The sequence below is a fragment of the Sus scrofa genome, chromosome 13 (genome assembly GCF_054392235.1).
Source record: "Sus scrofa isolate SSC_HxYL_T2T_F1_AM1 chromosome 13, Sscrofa_HxYL_maternal_Yorkshire_Landrace_v2.0, whole genome shotgun sequence".
Classification (NCBI taxonomy): domain Eukaryota; kingdom Metazoa; phylum Chordata; class Mammalia; order Artiodactyla; family Suidae; genus Sus; species Sus scrofa.
This window is the reverse complement of record NC_139395.1, coordinates 220297112-220317331: the sequence shown is the minus strand read 5'-3', so window position 1 is coordinate 220317331 and position 20220 is coordinate 220297112. Positions and strand designations below refer to the sequence as shown.

Below are 20220 nucleotides of genomic sequence, written 5' to 3'. Positions count from 1 at the left end.
TAGGCTAGGGGGCTCAAGGAGCAAAGCTCTCTCACAGTTCCGGAGGCTGGGGCTGGCGGGACCGTGCTCAAGCTGCCTGCACGTTCAGTGAGAGGTCAGGGCCCGCTTCCTGGCTCCTAGATGGCGATGGCCCACTTTTCACGTGCCCTCACAGGGCCCAAGGGGCAAGGCGCCCCCCACCCGGGGGCCTCTTTCCTGGATCCCCTCCTGAAGCTCCGCCCCCACGACCTAATCAGCCCAGAGGCCCACCTCCTAATGCCACCACGTTGGGAGTTAGGGTTGTGGATGACACATGACCCCTGCCATATTAGCCATTTCCCCTCAACACCTGCCCCTGCCCCAGCTGTGCACCCTGAGCAGACTCAGGATGGAGAAACACCAGCTCCAGGCCTGCACAGCAAGGTGCACAGCAAAGGCATGATCTCCATAAGCCCAGACTCTCGCACCTGCCCTTACCCAGGAGGGCATTACCTTTATTAACCTGCGAGATGTGATTTCCTCTTTTTCTTTCCTTTTTTTTTTTAGGGCCACACCCTCGGCATATGGAAGTTCCCAGGCTAGGGGTCCCATCGGAGCTACAGCTGCCAGCCTACACCACGGCCACAGCAATGCCAGATCTGAGCCACATCTGCGACCTACACCGCAGCTCACGGTAACGCTGGATCCTTAACCCCCTGAGCGAGGCCAGGGATCGAAGCCACAACCCCATGGTTCCTAGTCGGATTCGTTTCCACTGCGCCATGACGGGAACTCATGGTTTTCATTAATTAACAGTAATTTTGATATTCTGACTACCTGGTTTTCTGGTGCAAAACCCCCCATCTCCCCTGGCTCCTCCATGAACTCTTCAGTGTAGACCCTTGGAGCCACTCAACGAGGTTGTCTTCCCGGCGTGAGTCCTCAGAAAGTCCAACAAGTAAAACATAATTCTCAACGTTTAGGTCGCATTTTTGTTGGTTTTGTTGTTGGTTGATTTACAATGTTTCAGGAATATATATGTGTATATATATATATATGGAATATATATGTGTGTATATATATATATGGAATATATATGTTTATATATATGGAATATATATGTATATACGTGTGTGTGGAATATATACATGTGGACTGTATATATATATGGACTATATATTTGGACTATATATATATATAATATATATACATATATTCTTTCCCAGATTCCTTTTCATTGCAGGTTATTACAGGATACTGAGTATGGTTCCCTGTGCTGTAGGTTAACATATTTTACGTACAGTGTGTGTCTGTTCATCACAAACGCCTTATTTATCCCTCTCCACTTTTCCCCGTTGGGAACCATCAGTTTGTTTTCTGTGTCTATGAGTCTATTTCTCGTTGAGGAGTCAGTTCAGAGTTCCCGTCGCAGCTCAGTGGTTAACGAATCTGACTAGGAACCATGAGGTTGCAGGTTCGACCCCCGCCCTCGCTCAGTGGGTTAAGGATCCAGTGTTGCTGTGGCTGTGATGTAGGCTGGCAGTTGCAGCTCCGATTGGAACCCTAGCCTGGGAACCTCCACATGCCGCAGGTGCGGCCCTCAGAAAGACAAAAATAAATTAAAAAAATAAATAAACATTAAAAATTAAAAAGATATACATAGAGCAGTTCACTTGCATTATTTTTTAAGATTCCACATATAAGTGATAACATAAGATATGTGTCTTTATCTGACTTACTCCACTTAATATGATAAATCTCTAGATTCACATGCTTTTTTTTAGTAGATAACTTAAATACATGAATTTTGAGGGAGAAAAAACCAGTCTATGGCACCTATGTGATCATTATTACAAATAATGAAAAACTTTAATCCTAAATATAGATCTGAATATTTATTGTCATAGACTAATATAATTGGTATAACAGATAATTTTTTTCCAAAAATATTGACCATAAACTCTCTTCTACAGTATTTTTCCTGTTGCTTTGGGTGCCCTTGTTTTTTTTTTTTTTTTTCTTGCTATTTCTTTGGGCCGCTTTACTGTTCACAGGATATTTATTTATTTTGTCTTTTTGCTATTTCTTTGGGCCGCTTCCGCGGCATATGGAGGTTCCCAGGCTAGGGGTCCAATCGGAGCTGTAGTCTCTGGCCTACGCCAGAGCCACAGCAACGCGGGATCTGAGCCGCATCTGCAACCTACACCACAGCTCACCGCAAGGCCGGATCGTCAACCCACTGAGCAAGGGCAGGGACCAAACCCGCAACCTCATGGTTCCTAGTCAGATTGGTTAACCACTGCGCCACAATGGGAACTCCCTGGGTGCCCTTGTTTTGTTTTGTTTTTTCTTTGTTGCTGCCCTGTGGCGTATGGAGTTCTGAGCCTCAGTTGCTACCTAAGCCATAGCTGCAGCAACTCGGGATGCTTAACCCACTGCCCCGGGCGGGGAATTGAACCTGCATCCCAGTGCTCCCAAGACACTCCTGATTCTGTTACCCACAGTGGGAACTCCTCGGGTGCCCTTGGTTTGGGATCCATGAGCAAGAGCCAACATGGAAACTCCCCTATCTTCCCAGACTCCTGCTGATAAAGTGGTGCTTTGTTGACACCTTCCTGCAGGCAGTCCCATTCGTCGAGGATTTGTGAAAAATGAGAATGTGTGTGGCTCCACTCTTCCTGCTTTTTGGTTAAATTTCAGGACAAGGGACACCAGCTCACACATAGAGGTCACAGTGCCATTGGGTAACGTGTGCACATCACCAATGCCCGTTTAATGTTTTAGTAAACCAGACGTCCCGTGTGGCTCACAGCATAACTCCTCGGCGTTGCTTCTACAGTGGCTGTGGCTTGACCCCCTAGCTCAGCAACTTCCATATTTTGGAGAATAGACTTGTGGTTGCCGAAGGGGAGGGGGAGGGAGTGGGGGGGAGGGGGAGCTTTGGGTTAATGGATGCAAACTCTTGCTTTGGGAGGGGATTAGCAATGAGCTCCTGCTGTGGAGCCCTGAGAACTATGTCTCGTCACTTAGGATGGAGCAGGATCACGGGAGAAAAAAGAATGTAATACATACATGTATGTGTGACTGGGTCACCATGCTGTACAGTAGAGGAAAAAAATTGTATTGGGGAAATAACAATAAAACATAAAAACAACAGAACAAAAATAAAATAAAATAAAGTTTTAGTAAACCACAGGTAAGAATGCCCAGGTTCTGAGAAGCGGGTGCGGGCCTCTTTCCCCAGGCCTGGCCCTCGGCGTCTGCAGTCCTCAGGCTGGTTCTTCCCACCTGCTGCTACCCTTCGGCTCTCATCACGCTGTCATCACTCTTCTTCTCTAAAGAGAGTTAGACCCTCTTCTTGCCTCCCCATCTTCTGGGGTGAGCTGGCGCCTGGAAAGCACAGCGACCGACCGGCAGGTGCCGTCCTCGTGGGATCATAGTGGGCTGCATCGGCGCAGAATCCAGCACGCGCCACGGGCTCCGTACAGCCTGTGCCCTGGACTCTGCCCACGAAGGCAGGCGCTGTTTGTCCCATATCACGGATGAGACAGTTGCGGCTTAGAGAATTTCAGGAACTTTTCAAGGTGACACACACCGTGCCATGAATTTAGATATCTTTTCCCATTTTCCCCCTCCTTCCGACTGGTGCTGGCCATGGACTTCACTTCTCTGGAGACGGAAGTGGCAGATGAAAAGAAGGGACGAGAAATGGGTCTTTCTGGCTCTTTTAGTCCCACAGCCTAAATCCTTAGGAGAATTATCGAGAGTGGGCCCTACGGGGGGCTGTCAAAGGGACAAAGGAAAGAATCTTCTGGAAGGAGTGGAGGGGGGGTGCAGGCCCTTTTCTAAGAGGAGATGAATTCTTCCCACTTCCTCCCGAACAGATTGCTGGTCACCTTCTCCAGAGGGAGCAGCGCTTCCCCGGCAGCCCCTCCACCTACGGGCTCCACTGGCATCCGTGTTAGATCCCTCGGGCCGCCGTGACTGAACACCACACCCTGGGGGTAGGAGCGGGGCTGAAACAACATATTTAAAAAAAAATTTTTTTTGGAGTCCCTGTCGTGACTCAGCAGAAATGAATCTGTCAGCATCCATGAGGATGTAGGTTCGATCCCTGGCCTTGCTCAGTGGGTTCAGGATCCTGCGTTGCCACGAGCTGTGGTGTAGGTCGAAGACACAGTTCAGATCTAGGGTTGCTGTGGCTGTGGCTTAGGACAGCGGCTGTAGCTCCAATTGGACCCCTAGCCTGGGACTCTCCATCTGCTGTGGGTGCAGCCTTAAAAAGACAAAAAAAAAAAGAATTTTTTTTTTTTTTTTAGGGCTGCACCTGTGGCATATGGAAGTTGCTGGGCTAGGGGTCAGTCAGAGCTGCAGCTGCCGGCCTTCACCACAGCCACAGCAATGGGGCACCCGAACCACATCTTCAACCTGTACCCGCAGCTCAAGGAAATGCCAGATCCTTTAACCCACTGAGCAAGGCCAGGGAGCGAAGCTGCATCCTCATGGACACTATGGGTTCTTAATCTACTGAACCACAACGGAAACGCCAAAGAAAACATTTTTTTTTTTTTTTCCAGAAGCCCAAGGTCAAGGTATGGGCAGTCTTGGTTTCTCCTATAGCCTCTCGCCTTGGCTGGTGGCTGGGCCGTCTTCTTGCTGTGACCTCACGTGGCTGTCCCTCTGTTTACACACGTCCCTGCTGGCTCAGTGTCCAATCTCCTCCTTCTCAGGACCCAGTGTGATCAAGCCCCCTTCAATGCCCCATTTTAACCGAATCACCTCTTTATGGCCCCACTTCAAATGCAAGACACTCTGAGGTCCTAGCAGTTAGGGTTTCACCATTGGAATTGGGGACGGACCCCATTCGGCCCATAACGGTGTCTCAAACGCAATCTGCCTAAGACCACTTCTTCATCATCCCCGAACCTGCCTCCCCATCTCAGAAAGTGGCACCTGCAGTCCCCCCGTTGTCTGGATTAACACCTCGGGGGGCCCTGTGACTCCCACAGCCCATCCGCTAAATCCAATCCCATCGGCATCGCCATCCCAGCTGCCAGGACTCTCTCGGCTCCACCGAGGGCACCTTCTCCGGGGACCCCCCTCATCCGAAGGCTCCCCCGCAGTGCCCTCTGAGCACAGCAGAGAGCGGAGGGCTCCTTCCAGGTGTAAATCAGGCCTGAAGACTTCTCTGCTCCCATTGCCAGAGGCGGGCCACCATTTCCCCTTCCCACCGCCTTTATTTCTCCTCTCTTATCTCGTCTTTCACATTCCAGCTCCTTCCCCCACGTGGCCTGGGGCTGCTCCCCGGGCCCCCGCCCCTGCACAGTAGCACCTGCTTCCCCTCCAGCTTCATTTCTGGGCCTTCCAGACTCCAAATGGGAAGACGTCCCTTCTCCGCCCCTTGCCTTGGCTTCACTTTTCTTGTCCACTCTTACCCCCAGCTGATGCTGCGTATTTATGGTGTATTTGTTTCTGCCTTTTCTGGCAGGACTGAATCTGCCTGGGACTCACCCCCGCCCTCTCAAGCTCCCAGCGTGAGCCTGGCACCCAGCAGCTCAGAAGCAGGGGTGGGGGTGGGGACCACCTGCTGTTTTCCTCATCGCCTCTGCCTGGGGAGGTGAGGGGAAGGAGGGGACATGGGGTAGGCAGAGGGGGAGAGGTTCCGGCTGCTGGGCGGCAGCTTCTGATCTCAGCCTCCAGGGGGTCAGGGACCCAGAACACACGGCTGGGCTGGGCATCCGGCATTGTCCAGACCCCAGACCTTCTGGAAGAGCGTGCATTTCCAAGGCTCTTCCGCGCCAAGGCCGGCCCCGCAGATGCCCACGAACACGAAGGAGCTCAAAGAGCGTTGCACACACCCGGTTCTTCAAGGATGGCGTCGAAACCCACGACGATGCCCACTGGGCACCGAGGGGAAATGAGGGCGGTCACAGAAGGAGGCCTCTGGCTGTAGGCAAGCGGGCCCCTTGATGGTTAGTTGCTGTCTCAGGAAGAATGCCAGTGACCCCGCATCCCTGCATCTCTCCCGGAAAAGCACCAACAGCACTCGCTCCCGGTGTGTTGTCCGAGAGCGGCACTAAGTCATCTTCTACCGAGAGGCAGGCTTGACTGCAGGTGTTTCCCAGCCAAAAATCATGTATAAACCGACTTTTCCCCGACCTCTTCAGAGCAGCATTCGCTGAGCTCCCAGGCTATGGTCCTCAGTAAGTCCCTGAATAAAACAAACCCACCACCCTTACCGGTTGGGTTTTTTCTTTAAGTCAACAACCGGGACCATCCCTGCTCCCTCTGAAAGGCATTGGCCCAGTCAGCCAGAGCTTTCAAATCTTTTTTTTTTTTTTTGGCTTTTTGCCTTTTTCTGGGGCCGCCCCCGCGGCATGGGGAGGTTCCTAGGCTAGGGGTCGAATCGGAGCTGTTGCTGCCGGCCTACACCACAGCCACAGCAACACGGGATCCAAGCCACATCTGCGACCTAGACCGCAGCTCGCCGGTCTGAGCAAGGCCAGGGATCGAACCTGCAACCTCACGGTTCCTAGTCGGATTCGTTAACCACTGAGCCACGACGGGAACTCCCAGAGCTTTCAAAGCTTAAAGAGAAGCTGGAACGCTGGATTTACGTGAAGTCTCCCAATTTAAAAATACTGGTTCTTGGTGTTTCTGTTGTGGCTCAGTGGTTAACAAACCTGACCAGCATCCATGAGGACACAGGTTGATCCCTGGCCTCGCTCGGTGGGTTAAGGACCTGGCGTTGCTGTGAGCTGTGGTGTAGGTCGAAGACGCAGCTTGGATCCAGCGTTGCTGTGGCTGTGGTGTAGGCTGGCAGCTGCAGCTCCGATTGGACCCCAGCTTGGGAACCTCCATGCGGGTGGGTGCGGCCCTAAAAAAAAAAAAAGAGACAAAAAAATTACTGGTTCTTGTAAGCCAACTATACACCAAAAAACTTTGGTTCAAAATAGTTTTAGAATTCCATGTTTCTGCTAAGACATGTCCTATCTGGTTTGGCCGCTACCACCATTCAAGAGCTTTCTTTTGGAGCAATCGAAAGTGGCTTTTGACACATTTTTAAGGTGATGAATGTGTTTCCTTCTGGCCTCTGGCCACGTAGTTAAGGCAAAGAAGAACTGGAACACAAGACTGCGATTTTATTTTGCAAAACTTGTAGCGGAGAGGCCTTCCGTGGGGCTTCTATCTTCCCTCTTGCAAGATGGTGCATCGTCGGGCAGCCTAAACACAAGCTTGTTCAACTTTCACATGAATTAGGATAAATCACCCTTTCCCTAAGACACTCTGGTGTCTGCTGGAAACTGTCATGTTAAAGCTACACCTTCTGGAGCTCCCGTCGTGGCCCGGTGGTAACAAACCCAACTAGCAGCCATGAGGATGCAGGTTCGATCCCTGGCCTCGCTCAGTGGGTTAAGGATCCGGCATTGCTGTGAGCTGTGGTGTAGGTTGCAGACGCGGCTCAGATCTGGTGTTGCTGTGGCTGTGGTGTAGGCCAGCAGCTGCAGCTCCTATCCAACCCCTAGCCTAGGAACTTCCATATGCCGCAGAGGCAGCCATAAAAAGACAATAAAATAAAAATAAAATAAAATAAAATAAAATAAAATAAAATAAAATAAAATAAAATAAAATAAAATAAAATAAAATAAAAAGATACACATCCTCATGACTACAGATGTAAAGGCACCTATTGGAATTGTGCAGCACAGAACACGCACAGCCACACCGGGCACCCTAGGTATGTTTGCCCCTGTCCAGCCCATCCCAGACCTGCCCCAGTTGGAGAGTGGTCTGAATTCTCCACTTCTTGGAAAAGATGAAGCTTGGATTTGCCTAGTTCTTCCTGGTTTGCAAAGTCTGTCCTCCTTCATTGGTCAGTCTCGTCCTCCACACCCAGAAACGTGGTGCTGTGCCTATTTTATGGATAAAGGAACTAGCTGAGCCATTTGCCTATGAGGTTACAGAGTAGCGTGAACGCAAGTCTGGCACTTGCTACCCGCCTCTCCGCAGAGTAAAACATGAGCCAGTGCAGCTGCCAACCCGCAGCTCCCCCTGAGCGGAGCTCAGGGAGACCTGAGCAAAGGCTCTCTGTGCTCTGGGAAAACTGGAAGGACAGGCCTTCAGATAGTCAGATATTTTCAGGAGACGATTTTATGGGCTCAATTCTTGCATCATCTCCTCATCTCTAGAAAAACACTAAAGTCCTTCGTGGTGGTGGCTGCCCCTTGTGACTGGTAGCGACCTTCAGGAGATGAGAACAAACTTGTGTGAGATGTGTGTGTGCTGCAGGCACCTGCCCCCCCTACCTCTACCCCGTGCTGTCGGTCCCCCTTTTCCTCCCTGGGTGGTATTTCAGCCCGGTCTGCAGTTAAGGATAAGAAATGTCACTGTCGTCTGGAATGCAGTCACCTCCCAGGCTGAGAGCCAGTGAGTCCTGCAGGCTGTGGAAACTCCGGATGTTGGCCCTGAGAGTGGAGGTGCATATCAAAGGAATATGATTCCAGGGGGCCCCGGGTTCTTTCGTTCCCGCTTCCTGCCCTTTGTTGCAAAAACTCCTAGGTATCCTGGCTCCTCCCTCCCTGCCTCCGGGGGTTTCTCGGGGCTCCCCGCGATGCTGTCTCCCAGGCTTAAGTCCATATTTTGCCCCAAGTAAAACTTAACTCAAAGCCCACAACTTGCAGGTTGTGGAAGTTCTTAGTCAACGGTACTCAGAGGCAGAGGGAGGGAGTGAGAACCCAGTGCTCTGAGCGCAGGGCTCCCTAGAGGGCTGGGCAGCCCTGCCCTGCGTGGTTCTGGACACCCGCTTCCTCTTCCTTTGGGCAGCGGGGCCCTCGCCCCCTCTCAGCACCCACGGTCCACTGGGAGGCCATTGCCAGTCCCCGCCAAGGCCCTGCCTGGGGTGACTGGGGAGCACTGGGAGCCCCACAGTTGGCAAAAGGGAAAGGAGTCCTTGCTCTCTGCTGCCTTTGCTGCAGGAGAATTTATTGCTTTACAAGCAGGCGTTTTACACCCAGGACTGAAAGACTTGTACAACCCAAACATGACGGCTGCTTAATTTTATTAGCTTTATTTTCTTATTCATTTTCTTATTTTTATTAGCTTTTTATTTTTTCGAGTAATTGATTGCGGTCGATCTACAGAAAAGTGGCCCCAGATTATCAGGTGCAGGCTTCCCCACGGAGACAAAGCCCCCTCAGGAGCCAGGGTGATAAGGCAGCTCACAGGTGTGGAAGGGGGTGGGATGTGCCCTGGACTGGAAGCCTGGGTTAAGGTGGGGCTTTTAAGGGCTGGGGCTGGGAGCAGGTTTTTGGTTTGCTTGTTTTTGCTTTTTGTCCTTTTAGGGCCACACCGTGGCGCTTGTAGGTTCCCAGTCTTGGTGTCTAATCAGAGCTGTAGCTGCCGGCCACAAACACAGCCACAGCAACACCAGATCCAAGCTGCGTCTGCGACCTACACCAGAGCTTATGGCAATGCCGGATCTGTAATCCACTGAGTGAGGCCAGGGATCGAACCCGCAACCTCAAGGTTCCTAGTTGGATTCGTTTCCACTGCACCACAATGGGAACTCCTGAGAGCAGGTTTGATTAGGACTGGGACCGCGCTGCCAGCATGGCTAGACGGGAGCCACTGGGCAAGGGATTTGAGGCAGGGGTTCAAAGAACCTTAGGGCAAGAATGGTTGATATTTTCTTTTTTGTTTCTTTCTGGGGTTTTTTGGCCGCACTGGTGGCATGGGAAATTCCCAGGTCAGGGATCAAACCTGTGCCACAGCAGGGACAATGCCAGATCCTTAAATGCTAGGCCTCCAGGGAAGTCTTAATCTTTAAGTTACTTGGGGGAATTTTCCTTGTGGCTCAGCGGTAATGAACCTGGCTTGCATCCATGAGGATGTGGGTTCGATCCCTGGCCTCACCCATTTTAAGGATCCGGCGTTGCTGTGAGCTGTAGTGAAGTTTGCAGACGCGGCTTGGACCCCGCGTCCTGTCGTATACGCCAGGAGATGCAGCTCCGATTCGATCCCTAGCCTGGGAACCTCCATGTGCTGCAGGTGCAGCCCCAAAAGGAAAAAAAAAAAAGTTATTTGGGTGTATTTTAGCCAGGAAAGAGAAGTCATGTTTATCATTAAGAAAAATTAAAGCACGTTTTATAAGAAATGCTTGTGAGGAAAACCCTCTAAATTGTAGATCTTTAAGAACTTACTATGAAAAGAAAAAAATACGTCTAATTTTTCCTTTTTGCAGACCAAAAAAAATTATCCGGATCTTTGCCATCCCTGAAAAGATTGGTCTCCGTCGGGCGGGGCTGTCGGGAGGGGAAGGTTCAAGGATGACCCCAGGGTTCAGTGGGGCTCATTTCGGCGCAGCGTCCTTTCCGCAAATACGGTAATGAGCACGTCTTACTTTCTCCTGACGGACCCCAAGTCATGTGTGTTCTGCACAGAGTACTACAAATGGTACTGCTCATTTAGAAACAAATTTTAATAAAATGCTAAGAAAAAAATAAGAGGTATAGAATGTAATTTGCGATGCAAACGAAGCTTTTACTTCCGCGGGGCTTCGGACCAGCCAAGCCCCTCTTCCCCACAAGCACCTCCCCTGCCTGCGGCGTACCTGGTGGGGGAGGGGAGGAGGCCGAAACCGGAGGCGCAACGTCATCTCATCTCCCCTTCAAGGAGGCCCCTTCCAGCCCCTTCAAGGAGGCCCCTCCACGGAGGGCAGGTCAAGCTCTTTGAATGGAGCTTCCAGGTCTCTGCGGTCTGACCCAGCCCACTTTCAATTGCTTTCAAGCAGCCGGACATTTTCCAACGCAATCTTGCACACGGCCTGCGCAATGCCCCCAGCCGAGATGGACAAAGCAGAGGGTGCCCACCGCGGAGGCCTCCCCAGCTTGGCCTCTGTGCGCCCCCGCTCCGGGGGACCTGGCCCTCTCCAAGCAGGTGCAGGGGTTACACGTCTCCGTGCCGTCTCCGTGCGGCGGAGCAGGGAGAAGCAGAAGCAGCTCCTGCAGCTCTTTGCGTCCCACGCTGGAACCACTCACTGCCCTTCTGCCCCCACCTCTCCCGCCACCGCCACCGCCACCACCTCGCCAAGGCTGCCGGCCTTCCACCCGGTCTGGTTGGGGACCTCCCAGCCTTTGGACGTCACCGAGGGCCGCGCTGGCCAGCAGGTCTGCCGCACTTGCTCTTCTAAAGCTTGAAGCTTGAAAGGAAAAGACCTGTGACCCTGACCTCCCGGGAAAAGTGGTCCTTTTATGCCTCACCCCTCTGACTTACACCAACTTTCATTCACCTGGGCGCTTTTCAAAAAGCCCAGCCTGTGGGATGGAAATGTAACTCTGGAGGCTGGCCTTGGGGGAAGCTTCTCAACAATACACTGTTTTTATGAGAGCAGTGTTGCATCTGTTAAAAGGTTTTAAGAGGCACGGCAGCCGCACCTGTATATATACAAGGCCGTATTTGCACTTTGCAGTTTTTACTGCCCGTGTCTGAAAAGGCTGGGCTTCAGCCATGTGATGAGAATGTTTAGTCTTGACTGGATGAAAAAAAGTCTTTCACTGACTAAGCGCAGAGACCCCACCATCCCCTGGTTCCTGATGGACGGTGGGTACCGAGAGGCTCTGGTCCCCAGACACAGGGTTTGACAAGAGAGAGAGCTTGACGCTCACCTGGCTGAGCTTGGTGGTTCAGCCATCAAAGGGTTAATTCCAGAGTGGATCCCTTAGAAAGGGATGAATGCACAGAGGTAGGAAGCCAGTGCCCCTTCTATGGTTCTTAGACCCATGGCTGCCCTCTTGAGCGTCTAGAACATTCCACAGTGGTGTGGGTCTGAGTCAGGCCAGGGGTTTTCCTGGAGCTCTCGCAGGTCGTGTTTCGGGAGGAGGTGGTGTGTCCTGGGGACTGTAGTGATAAGTGTTCAGAAGTAATGTTTCTCTAGACCTTTTACACGCTGTTACTTAAGCTCAACTTCCTCTCCGCCACGGCCATTGCGTGAGAGATTCGGTGGCTCCTGCCCTGTGCCAGGTTCCCCGGGGGGCAGCAAGTCCCTTGAGGAGTGTTGCTGGGGGTCAGCGTTTGGGGGTGAAGGAAGCAGAGCTGGTCAACAGAGGTGCTGAGCTGTGGTGCGGTCAGTACAGAGGCTCAGCTGCCACCACCTCCACCCGCCGGGAACAGGGGTTCTTACCCACAGGGCGTGGGTGCAGATGCCCTCCTGGGGGAGGGGCATCATGGGCCTGGGGATCAGATGCCTCGGGGCTGGAGATGGCGTTTGCATGGGACATGGCTGGGGCCACCCTGGACATCATCCAACAGCTGTGTCCCCAAAGGCTCCCCAGTTAGAGTTTCAGGGCTGTCCCTTCATCACTGGGAGAGTCATGGGGCAGTCACCCTGCCAGCTCAGGAATTCATCTCCAGACGAGAAAGAATATCACACAAGACCAAGTTCCAGCATCCTGGGAAAAGCCAGAGCGAGGCGCATCCAGCTGGCCTGGCCAGCACCCTCCGCTCTCTGCACCAGGACACAGCCAGTAAGGGCGAAGGACCAGGCTTGGGTCCAACTGGGAGGAGCTGTCCGACCAGAACTGGTTGATGGAAACCACACAAGCTGGCCAAACCTGAAGACCCGTCTCTGGAGATGCCCCCTCCAGCGCGGAAAAGCAGTAATTCCCCACCCTGGGCTGCAACAGGAGGTCGCCCCTGAGCAGAGAGGGTACCACCATCTCCTCTCAGCACAACTGGGCAGGGAGCCCCAGTTCCTCCTGCTGGACAGGGGTGAGGGACAGCCCGGTGGCCAGCAGAGGCTGCCTCTTCTCTTCCCCTTTCCCAAGTGGCATTTTCTTTCTTTCTTTTTTTCTTTTTTCTTTTCGTTTTTTCTTTTCAGGACCACACCTGTGGCATATGGAAGTTCCCAGTCTAGGGAATGAATCAGAGCTGCAGCAGCTGGTCTACACCACAGCCACAGCAACACCAGATCCAAACCGTGTCTGCAATCTATACCACAGCTCACAGCAACGCCAGATCCTTAACCCACTGAGTGAGGCCAGGGATCGAACCCGCAACCTCATTGATGCTAGTTAGATTCATTAACCACTGAGCCACAATGGGAACTCCAAGCCACGATTGGGCCTTTAACATTTTTTTTTTCATTTTTTATTTTAAGGCCATACCTATGGCATATGGAGGTTCCCGGGCTAGGGGGTCAAATGGGAGCTGCAGCTGCCGGCCTATGCCACAGCCACAGCAACACTAGATCCGAGCCACATCTGTGACCTACACTGCAGCTTGTGCAATGCCAGATCCTTAACCCGCTGAGCGAGGCTGGGGATTGAACCCATATCCTCATGGACACCATGCCAGGCTCTTAACCCACTGAGCCACAGTGGCATTTTTTTATTACCATGGTCTCATTTTCTCTCCATCATTATGAATCCAGAGTGTTGGCAACAAAGTTGGCACTTAGTTCCCAGGGCCAGGCTCCAGGGTGCATGCCAACCTCAGTGAGCACACATCCGCCAGTGCCCATCCTAGCTCCCAGGACCGGGATGTCTCCCAGTACAGGTGAGAGCACTGGTGGGTGGCGGGGCGGGGGCAGGGACCAAGGTCCGATGCATGGAACTCAGGGCCCTGGAGGAGGAGGCAAGAGTGGCTGTTCCTCCTTCTCTGCCAGCGGCTGGTGAGGCTGGTGACGCTCCCCACACCCCCGGCACACCCTTTGCCCTGTACCTGCCTCCCTCTGGGTTCTGGGGCAAAGGGGCCTGGTAGGACTTGGGACCGACTGGGAGCACAGGGCCCCTCCCGAGCCCCTGTCTATTCAGCTGTTCAGGCACACAGGTGTGCCGAAGGCAGGTCAGCCCCCCCACCCCCCACCCCTCCCTCAGATCCTCAGCTAGAAATGGGGAAATCTGTAGCTGCCTCACAATGAGGTCTTACGAACTGCAGCATTGGGTCAGGCACAGTAAACATTTAATGAAAGGCAACTGATGTTTTTACAGGGCCAGGGCCCCAGAACCTGGCTGAGCCTTGGAGCAGAGCCTCACGACTTGCTGCAGCCACAAAAAACAGCAAAGATCTTTTTCCTCCTTTGAAAAACAACAAAACACTTTTTCTGTGTTTGAACAAGTGGGGTCTGAACTCACCCAAAGAACTTGCTGAAAACATGGCTGCTGTGCAGAGATCCCCTGGAGATGTCATTTTTCCAGCAAGGGCGTTTGGATAAGGGGGCCTCATGCCCTTGGCAATGAGAAGCCGGAGGTCAGGAGCTCCCTCTGTGACGACTTCACTTGCTACATTATCTTGGCTCAGAATAAATTCTCTGTGTCCGGCACCCCTGTATTTCAAGGGATTGATCTTTATTTTTCCCCCTCCTGTTTTAGGAATACTCTATTAGTTATTTATTTATTGCTTGCTTTTTCGGGCTGCCCCTGCAGCACATGGAAGTTCCCAGGCTAGGGGTTGAATCAGAGCTGCAGCTGCCAGCCTACATGACAGCCACAGCAACACCAGATCCAAGCTGCATCTGTAACCTCTACCACACTCAGGGCAAAGCTGGATCTTTAACCCACTGAGTGAGGCCAGGGACCGAACCCACATCCTCATGGATACTAGTCGGGTTCATTACCACTGAGCCACAACAGGAATTCCATTTTTAATTTGTTTTAATTATAATTAAGTCATTATAATTTAAAATGAAAAACATTCATTAAAAGTTGTATTTTAATTCTAATTAAATAGAATACGCTTAAAATTTTTTTTATTATAGTCGACTGACAATATCATGTTAGTTTCAGGTGTATAGCAAAGTGAATCCATCGTACATGCATATCTATCCATTCTTTTTCAGATCTTTTCCCCACATAGGCCATCACAGAGTATAGAGTAGATTTCTTAGAGGATTTAATTCTTTTGCCCCCCTTCTGACTCTGGGTACCCATAGGACTCTTGAAGCACAGAATTATCCTCTCGGTCTAAGCAGCATGGGGCCAGAGACAGTTCTCTTACTGACAGGTCATGAACTTGATGCTCCATCATCCCCATCAAGGGGCTTGTGTTCAGGTCCACACGTCTTAAAACCAGTAATGATACATACATCATTTGCAAAACAATGAAATATTCCATGCATACGATAGGATATGTGTAATGTGAAAAGTCCTAAAGAAAACATAAAATGAACACCTGGGTAGTCACTGTCCAGGTTAAAAAACATATCCTCACCAACACCATCATGCATTGTGTCCGCTCCCCTCCAATTTGCATTTCCCCCCCATTGAACCCCGTCCATTCCCGTGGGGGAGTGGGGGGGGCGGTGAAAATCACGATACTGAATTGAGTGTTTAGCCATTTTTTTTCTCTTTCCCACAGTTTTGCCATTTATGGATACACGTCTAAAAATGTTATTAAGTGTCGGATGTTTAAAGCTTTCTGTGAGTGGAATCCTCTGCATCTGGCTTTTTTGCTTCACGTTTTGTAGGTTCCGCCGTGGGGATAGGTATCTGCTGTCATGCATGGTCATGGCCGGGTGCTACCCATCCCGTGAATAACCAGTCCTTATTTCTTTCCTTTCCCATTAGAAGGCGCTGATAGGAGTTCCTGTCCGTATTTGGGTCGTTTCCAGGCGTTTGCAGTAGAAATAGTTTCTCTGCAGATGCTCCTGCAGAAGCTTCTGTGCGCTTGGCAAGAATTCTTCAGGGCATGTACTTGGGAGTGAGATTTCTGCGTGAAAGTTTTAAATATCTTCTCCATTATCGCAGAACACAGAAAAGTTCTCAAAGCGCTCGTACCAACGGACACCCTCCTCGCCCCTCTCCCCTCTCTCCCCTCGCAGGCTCCGTTTTGCCACATGTGGTATCAAGCAGCTTTAAGTTTTGCCAGTCTGGTGTGTGTGTGAGGAGTAAAATACCCATTACATAAAATGTACAGTTTTAAGCGTTTTTAGGTGTACAGTTAGTTCATTGGCATTAGGCGCATTGACACTGTTGGCAACCATCACCAGCATCCATTTCCAGAACTTTCCAGCATCCCCAGTGAAACTCAGCCCCTGCCACCCACCGTCAGCTTTCTGTCTCCATGAGCTTGGCTCCTCTAAGGACCTGCTGTAAGTGGACCCCACAGCATTTGTCTTGGCACGCCTGGCTTCTTTCGCTCGGCATAACGCCTTCAGTCTTCCTCCACGTTAGAGCCCTCCCTTAGTTTTAATTTGTGTTCCACGTTCTATAGCGATGGATACCCATGTGTTTTCCAAGGGGGCGGGTGGGAGGATTTCGCCTTGCAGTTGAGAGCGCTGTCAAACCCGTCTCAGTGTGGCACCTGGGTTCTCATCAGAGGCTTGCAGACCACAAGGGATGAAGAATCACTCTGGTCCAGCTGCCGTTACAGAACACCATAGACCGGGCGCTGAAACAGTCGGCATTTCTTCCTCACGGTTCTGGACGCTGGGAGTCCAAGATCAAGGTGCTGGTCTGTCTGGTTCCTGGAGAAGGCTCTCTTCTTGGCTTGTAGATGGTCACCTTCTCACTGTGTCTCCACATGGCCTTTCCTCAGTGTGTGTGTACAGAGATGCGGACAGAGGGAGAGAAAGAGAGAGATCCTTCTATCAGAGCCATCAATCCTATCAAACTGCAGTCTACCCATGACCTCATTCAACCTAAAAGTCCTCTCTCCATTACAGCCACATTGCGATTAGGCTCCAACCTATGAATGTGGGGTCCCTGATGCAGTCTACAATAGTGTAAAATGTGGGCATGCAAGGACAAGCTGGAGCCCAAAGTTAGGACTCGATGGGGGTGTCCCACAGAAGCTGGGCTGGGGTTCACTCATCACAGAGGTAAACACACATGGCCCGGAGTCGAAGAAGCTGGAGGATCGGAGGAAAGGGCCTGGTCACTGCCTTCTGCGAGGAGGTGAGCCACCAGCCAGGGTGGGAGCAAAAGCTTTGATTCCTGTTTCACTTCTGCTTCCCAAATCTCCCAAGAACGCATGGCCCAACCTAACCAGAAACACACAGGACGGGGACCTCTAGTGAGCCTGTCCCATCGCAAAGCCACCGCTTCTTCTAAACATTCTACTCCCTTATTTTCACATATGGTCTTTAAGCCACCGGAATTGATTTACACGTACGTCGTGATGTAGGATTCCAGCTCCATCTGTCTCCACGTGGATAACAGGTGTTTCCCACGAGACAGCTCCACTGGCCTGTGTGTCCCTTGAGCATTTCAAGCCTCCATGGAGACCTGGTTCCTTCCCATTCATTCTTCTCCCTTTCCCTAAGCCAAGACCCCTGCACAACTTTCTAGAATGAACTTAGAAGACTCAGTGTCCTATATTCCGTCTTCTGAATGGGAAAATTTCTTGGGGAATAAGCTTGCCTTGTCTTCGCTCTACTCCAGGTGTATCTTGGCTCTTCTTGGTCCTTTGTTCTTCCAGGCTCTCTCAGTGCATTTCCAGCTGAGCTCATCCATGAACTCCAAGACACCCCTGTTAGAATTTTGGGTGCAATTGCATTAAATCTGTGATGTCAATTTGAGGAGATAGTTGGTATCTTTGGAACGCTGCATCTTCCACATACGAATTGTATATCCCTCCATTTTTCAGTCTTTAATACGTTTCAATAAAGGCTTATCATTTTCTCCACAAGAATTTTCAAGTATTTTGCTATCTTTTTTTCTTTCTTTCTTTTTTTTTTTTTTTGTCTTTTGTTGTTGTTGTTGTTATTGTTGCTATTTCTTGGGCCACTCCCATGGCATATGGAGGTTCCCAGGCTAGGGGTTGAATCGGAGCTGTAGCCACCGGCCTACGCCAGAGCCACAGCAACACGGGATCCGAGCCGCGTCTGCGACCAAAACCACAGCTCACAGCAACACCAGATCCCCAATCCACTGAGCAAGGCCAGGGATCAAACCCAAAACCTCATGATTCCTAGTCAGATTCGTTAACCACTGCACCACGATGGGAACTCCTGCTATCTTTTTTCAAGGTAACCAATCTTTGTTGTCATTTAAGTGCTATGCCTTTGTAGTTTTTTCCCCCAAACTTTTTATGATGACATTTCAAAGATGCAGAAAATATGAAAGATTAGTACAATAAACACATGTACACCCTCCTCCTAGATCCATTAATTATTAAAAATTTCCCATATGTGGCTTTGTTTTGATGAGCCATTAATTTGCAGACATCATGGCACTTCACCCTTAAATCTTTTTTTTGATTTTAGGGCTGCACCCACAGCATATGGAAGTTCCCAGGCTATGGGTCGAAACTGGAGCCGTAGCTGCCGGCCTACACCACAGCCACAGCAAAGCCAGATCCGAGCCGTGTCTGCAACCGACACCATAGCTCACTGTAATGCCATATCTTTAACCCACTGAGCAAGGCAAGGGATCGAACCTGTAACCTCATGGTTCCTAGCTGGATTTGTTTCTGCTGTGCCACAATGGGAACTCCACCCTTAAATATTTTTACATGCCTCTTCTAAGAATGGCATTCTCCTACAAAATCACTCTACTGTTGTCAAAGTAAATGATACATGTAAAAACTGCATTCCCAACATGGTTTTATATTATCCAGATTTAAATATTATGTAGAAATTCAGAAGCAAGGTGGAGACTTAAATCACTTGGTGCAAGAAAAAAAGAAGAAACAAACAAATAAAAATAAAAATTGTGTTCTCAATGGTTAGCTGGTGGTGCAGAAGAATGCAAATTATTTTTATATACTGCCTCTGTATTTATCAAATATAAATATAGATAGCTGGACTTTCTTAATAATTCTAGTGATTTTCTTTGCTTCTTTGAGGTTTTGTAGATACACGATTGTATCATCTTTAATAATGACTTGTTTCTTCTTTGGTAATTCTTAGATTAATTTCTTTTTTCTCATCTACTATCCTGGCTAAAACATTCAGTACAAAGTTGAGTAGAAGTGGTGCTAGCCATAATCCTTTCACCATTAAGGATAATTTTGGATATTTTATTTATTTATTTGTTTATTTATTTTGCTTTTTAGGGCCACACCCGAGGCATATGGAGGTTCCCAGGCTAATTGGAGCTGCAGCTGCCGGCCTACGCCAGAGCCACAGCAATGCCAGATCTGAGCCACGTCTGCAACCTACACCACAGCTCACGGCAACGCTGGATCCTTAACCCACTGAGCGAGGCCAGGGATTGAGCCCACAACCTCATGGTTCCTAGTCGGATTTGTTTCCACTGTGCCACGACGGGAACTCCAAGGATAATTTTGGATATTTTAAAATGATGTCCTTTATCAGGTAAGAAAGTTTCCTTTCATTTTATCTTTGCAAAGGACTTTTATCATGGATGCATGCTGAGTTTTATTGAATGCTCTTTCTAAGTATGTCGAGATGATTTTACAATGTTTCTGTTTAACATGTTACTGTGTTGAACTAATAGCTTTTCTAATGTTAAATCAGTATTACATTCCTAGGGGAGTTCCTGTTGTGACACAGCAGAAAGGAATCTGACTAGTATCCATGAGGATGTGGGTTTGATCCCTGGCCTTGATCAGTGGATTAAGGATCCGACGTTGCCATGAGCTGTGGTGTAGGTTGCTACACAGCTCGGATCCCGACTTGCTGTGGTTGTGGTGTAGGCAGTCAGCTGTAGCTCCAATTTTTCACCCCCTATGCTGGGAACTTCCATATGCCTCTGGTGTGGGCCCCCCCCACCCACCCAAAAAAAAGCAAAAAAAAAGTTACATTCCTAGGATGGACCCAACATAATCATGATGTTTTTTTATACATTGTTAGATTAAGGTTCCTAATTTGTTTTTAGGATTTTTACATTCATAATCACAAATTAGATTGGTCTGTAATTTTCCTTGAACTGTCTTTACCGGCTTAGGCACAGAAGAGCCGGAGGGTATTTTCTAGATTTCTATTCCTTGGGTAAGTTTGGATATATTTGAAATATATATATTTCAAGTGGTTATGAACCTGACTAGCACCCATGAGGATGCAGGCTCCCTGGCCCTTATTCTATTTGTCTTATTCTTAAACCTCATTGCTCTGAGGCAGAGCAATTAGATGCCAGAATAGAAGGACTGGAGCTCAACTTCTCTCATAAAAACAACGAAATTATAACCAAATGCTGAAATATGTTCGAATGACTAGAATATAATATTTCTTAACTCTTTCTAAGACTGACCTGGAAAACATCTGGCCAGTTGTTTGGTGTAGGTGTCTATACGGGCCCATTAGTAAAGCTTGCTAATTACATTGTTCAAACCTATACTTTTACCGAATTTTTTGTTTGTTTTCCT

At 49.7% G+C, this 20220-nt stretch overlaps 2 protein-coding genes across 2 annotated transcripts in view; both read left to right on the top strand.

Annotated features, from left to right (window-relative positions):
- The first annotated feature begins 2749 nt into the window (after nt 1-2749).
- TMPRSS2 (transmembrane serine protease 2) overlaps nt 2750-20220 on the top strand; it is a 62935-nt gene continuing 45464 nt past the window's right edge. The window contains exon 1 of the mRNA XM_084986953.1: nt 2750-2802. The gene's annotated coding sequence lies outside the window, so the exon portion shown is untranslated. The remainder of the gene's footprint in view (nt 2803-20220) is intronic.
- Nucleotides 10576-17583, top strand: LOC146397909 (uncharacterized). The gene is made up of 3 exons (XM_084992186.1): nt 10576-16042; nt 16270-16398; nt 16489-17583. The coding sequence occupies exon 1, from the start codon at nt 10788-10790 to the stop codon at nt 11151-11153; it is 366 nt and encodes a 121-aa protein (XP_084848312.1). The 5' UTR covers nt 10576-10787; the 3' UTR covers nt 11154-16042; nt 16270-16398; nt 16489-17583.

Bases quoted from the DNA above. Each gene is read 5' to 3' on its own strand.
- LOC146397909 (XM_084992186.1), top strand. From the start codon at position 10,788: ATGCCCCCAGCCGAGATGGACAAAGCAGAGGGTGCCCACCGCGGAGGC.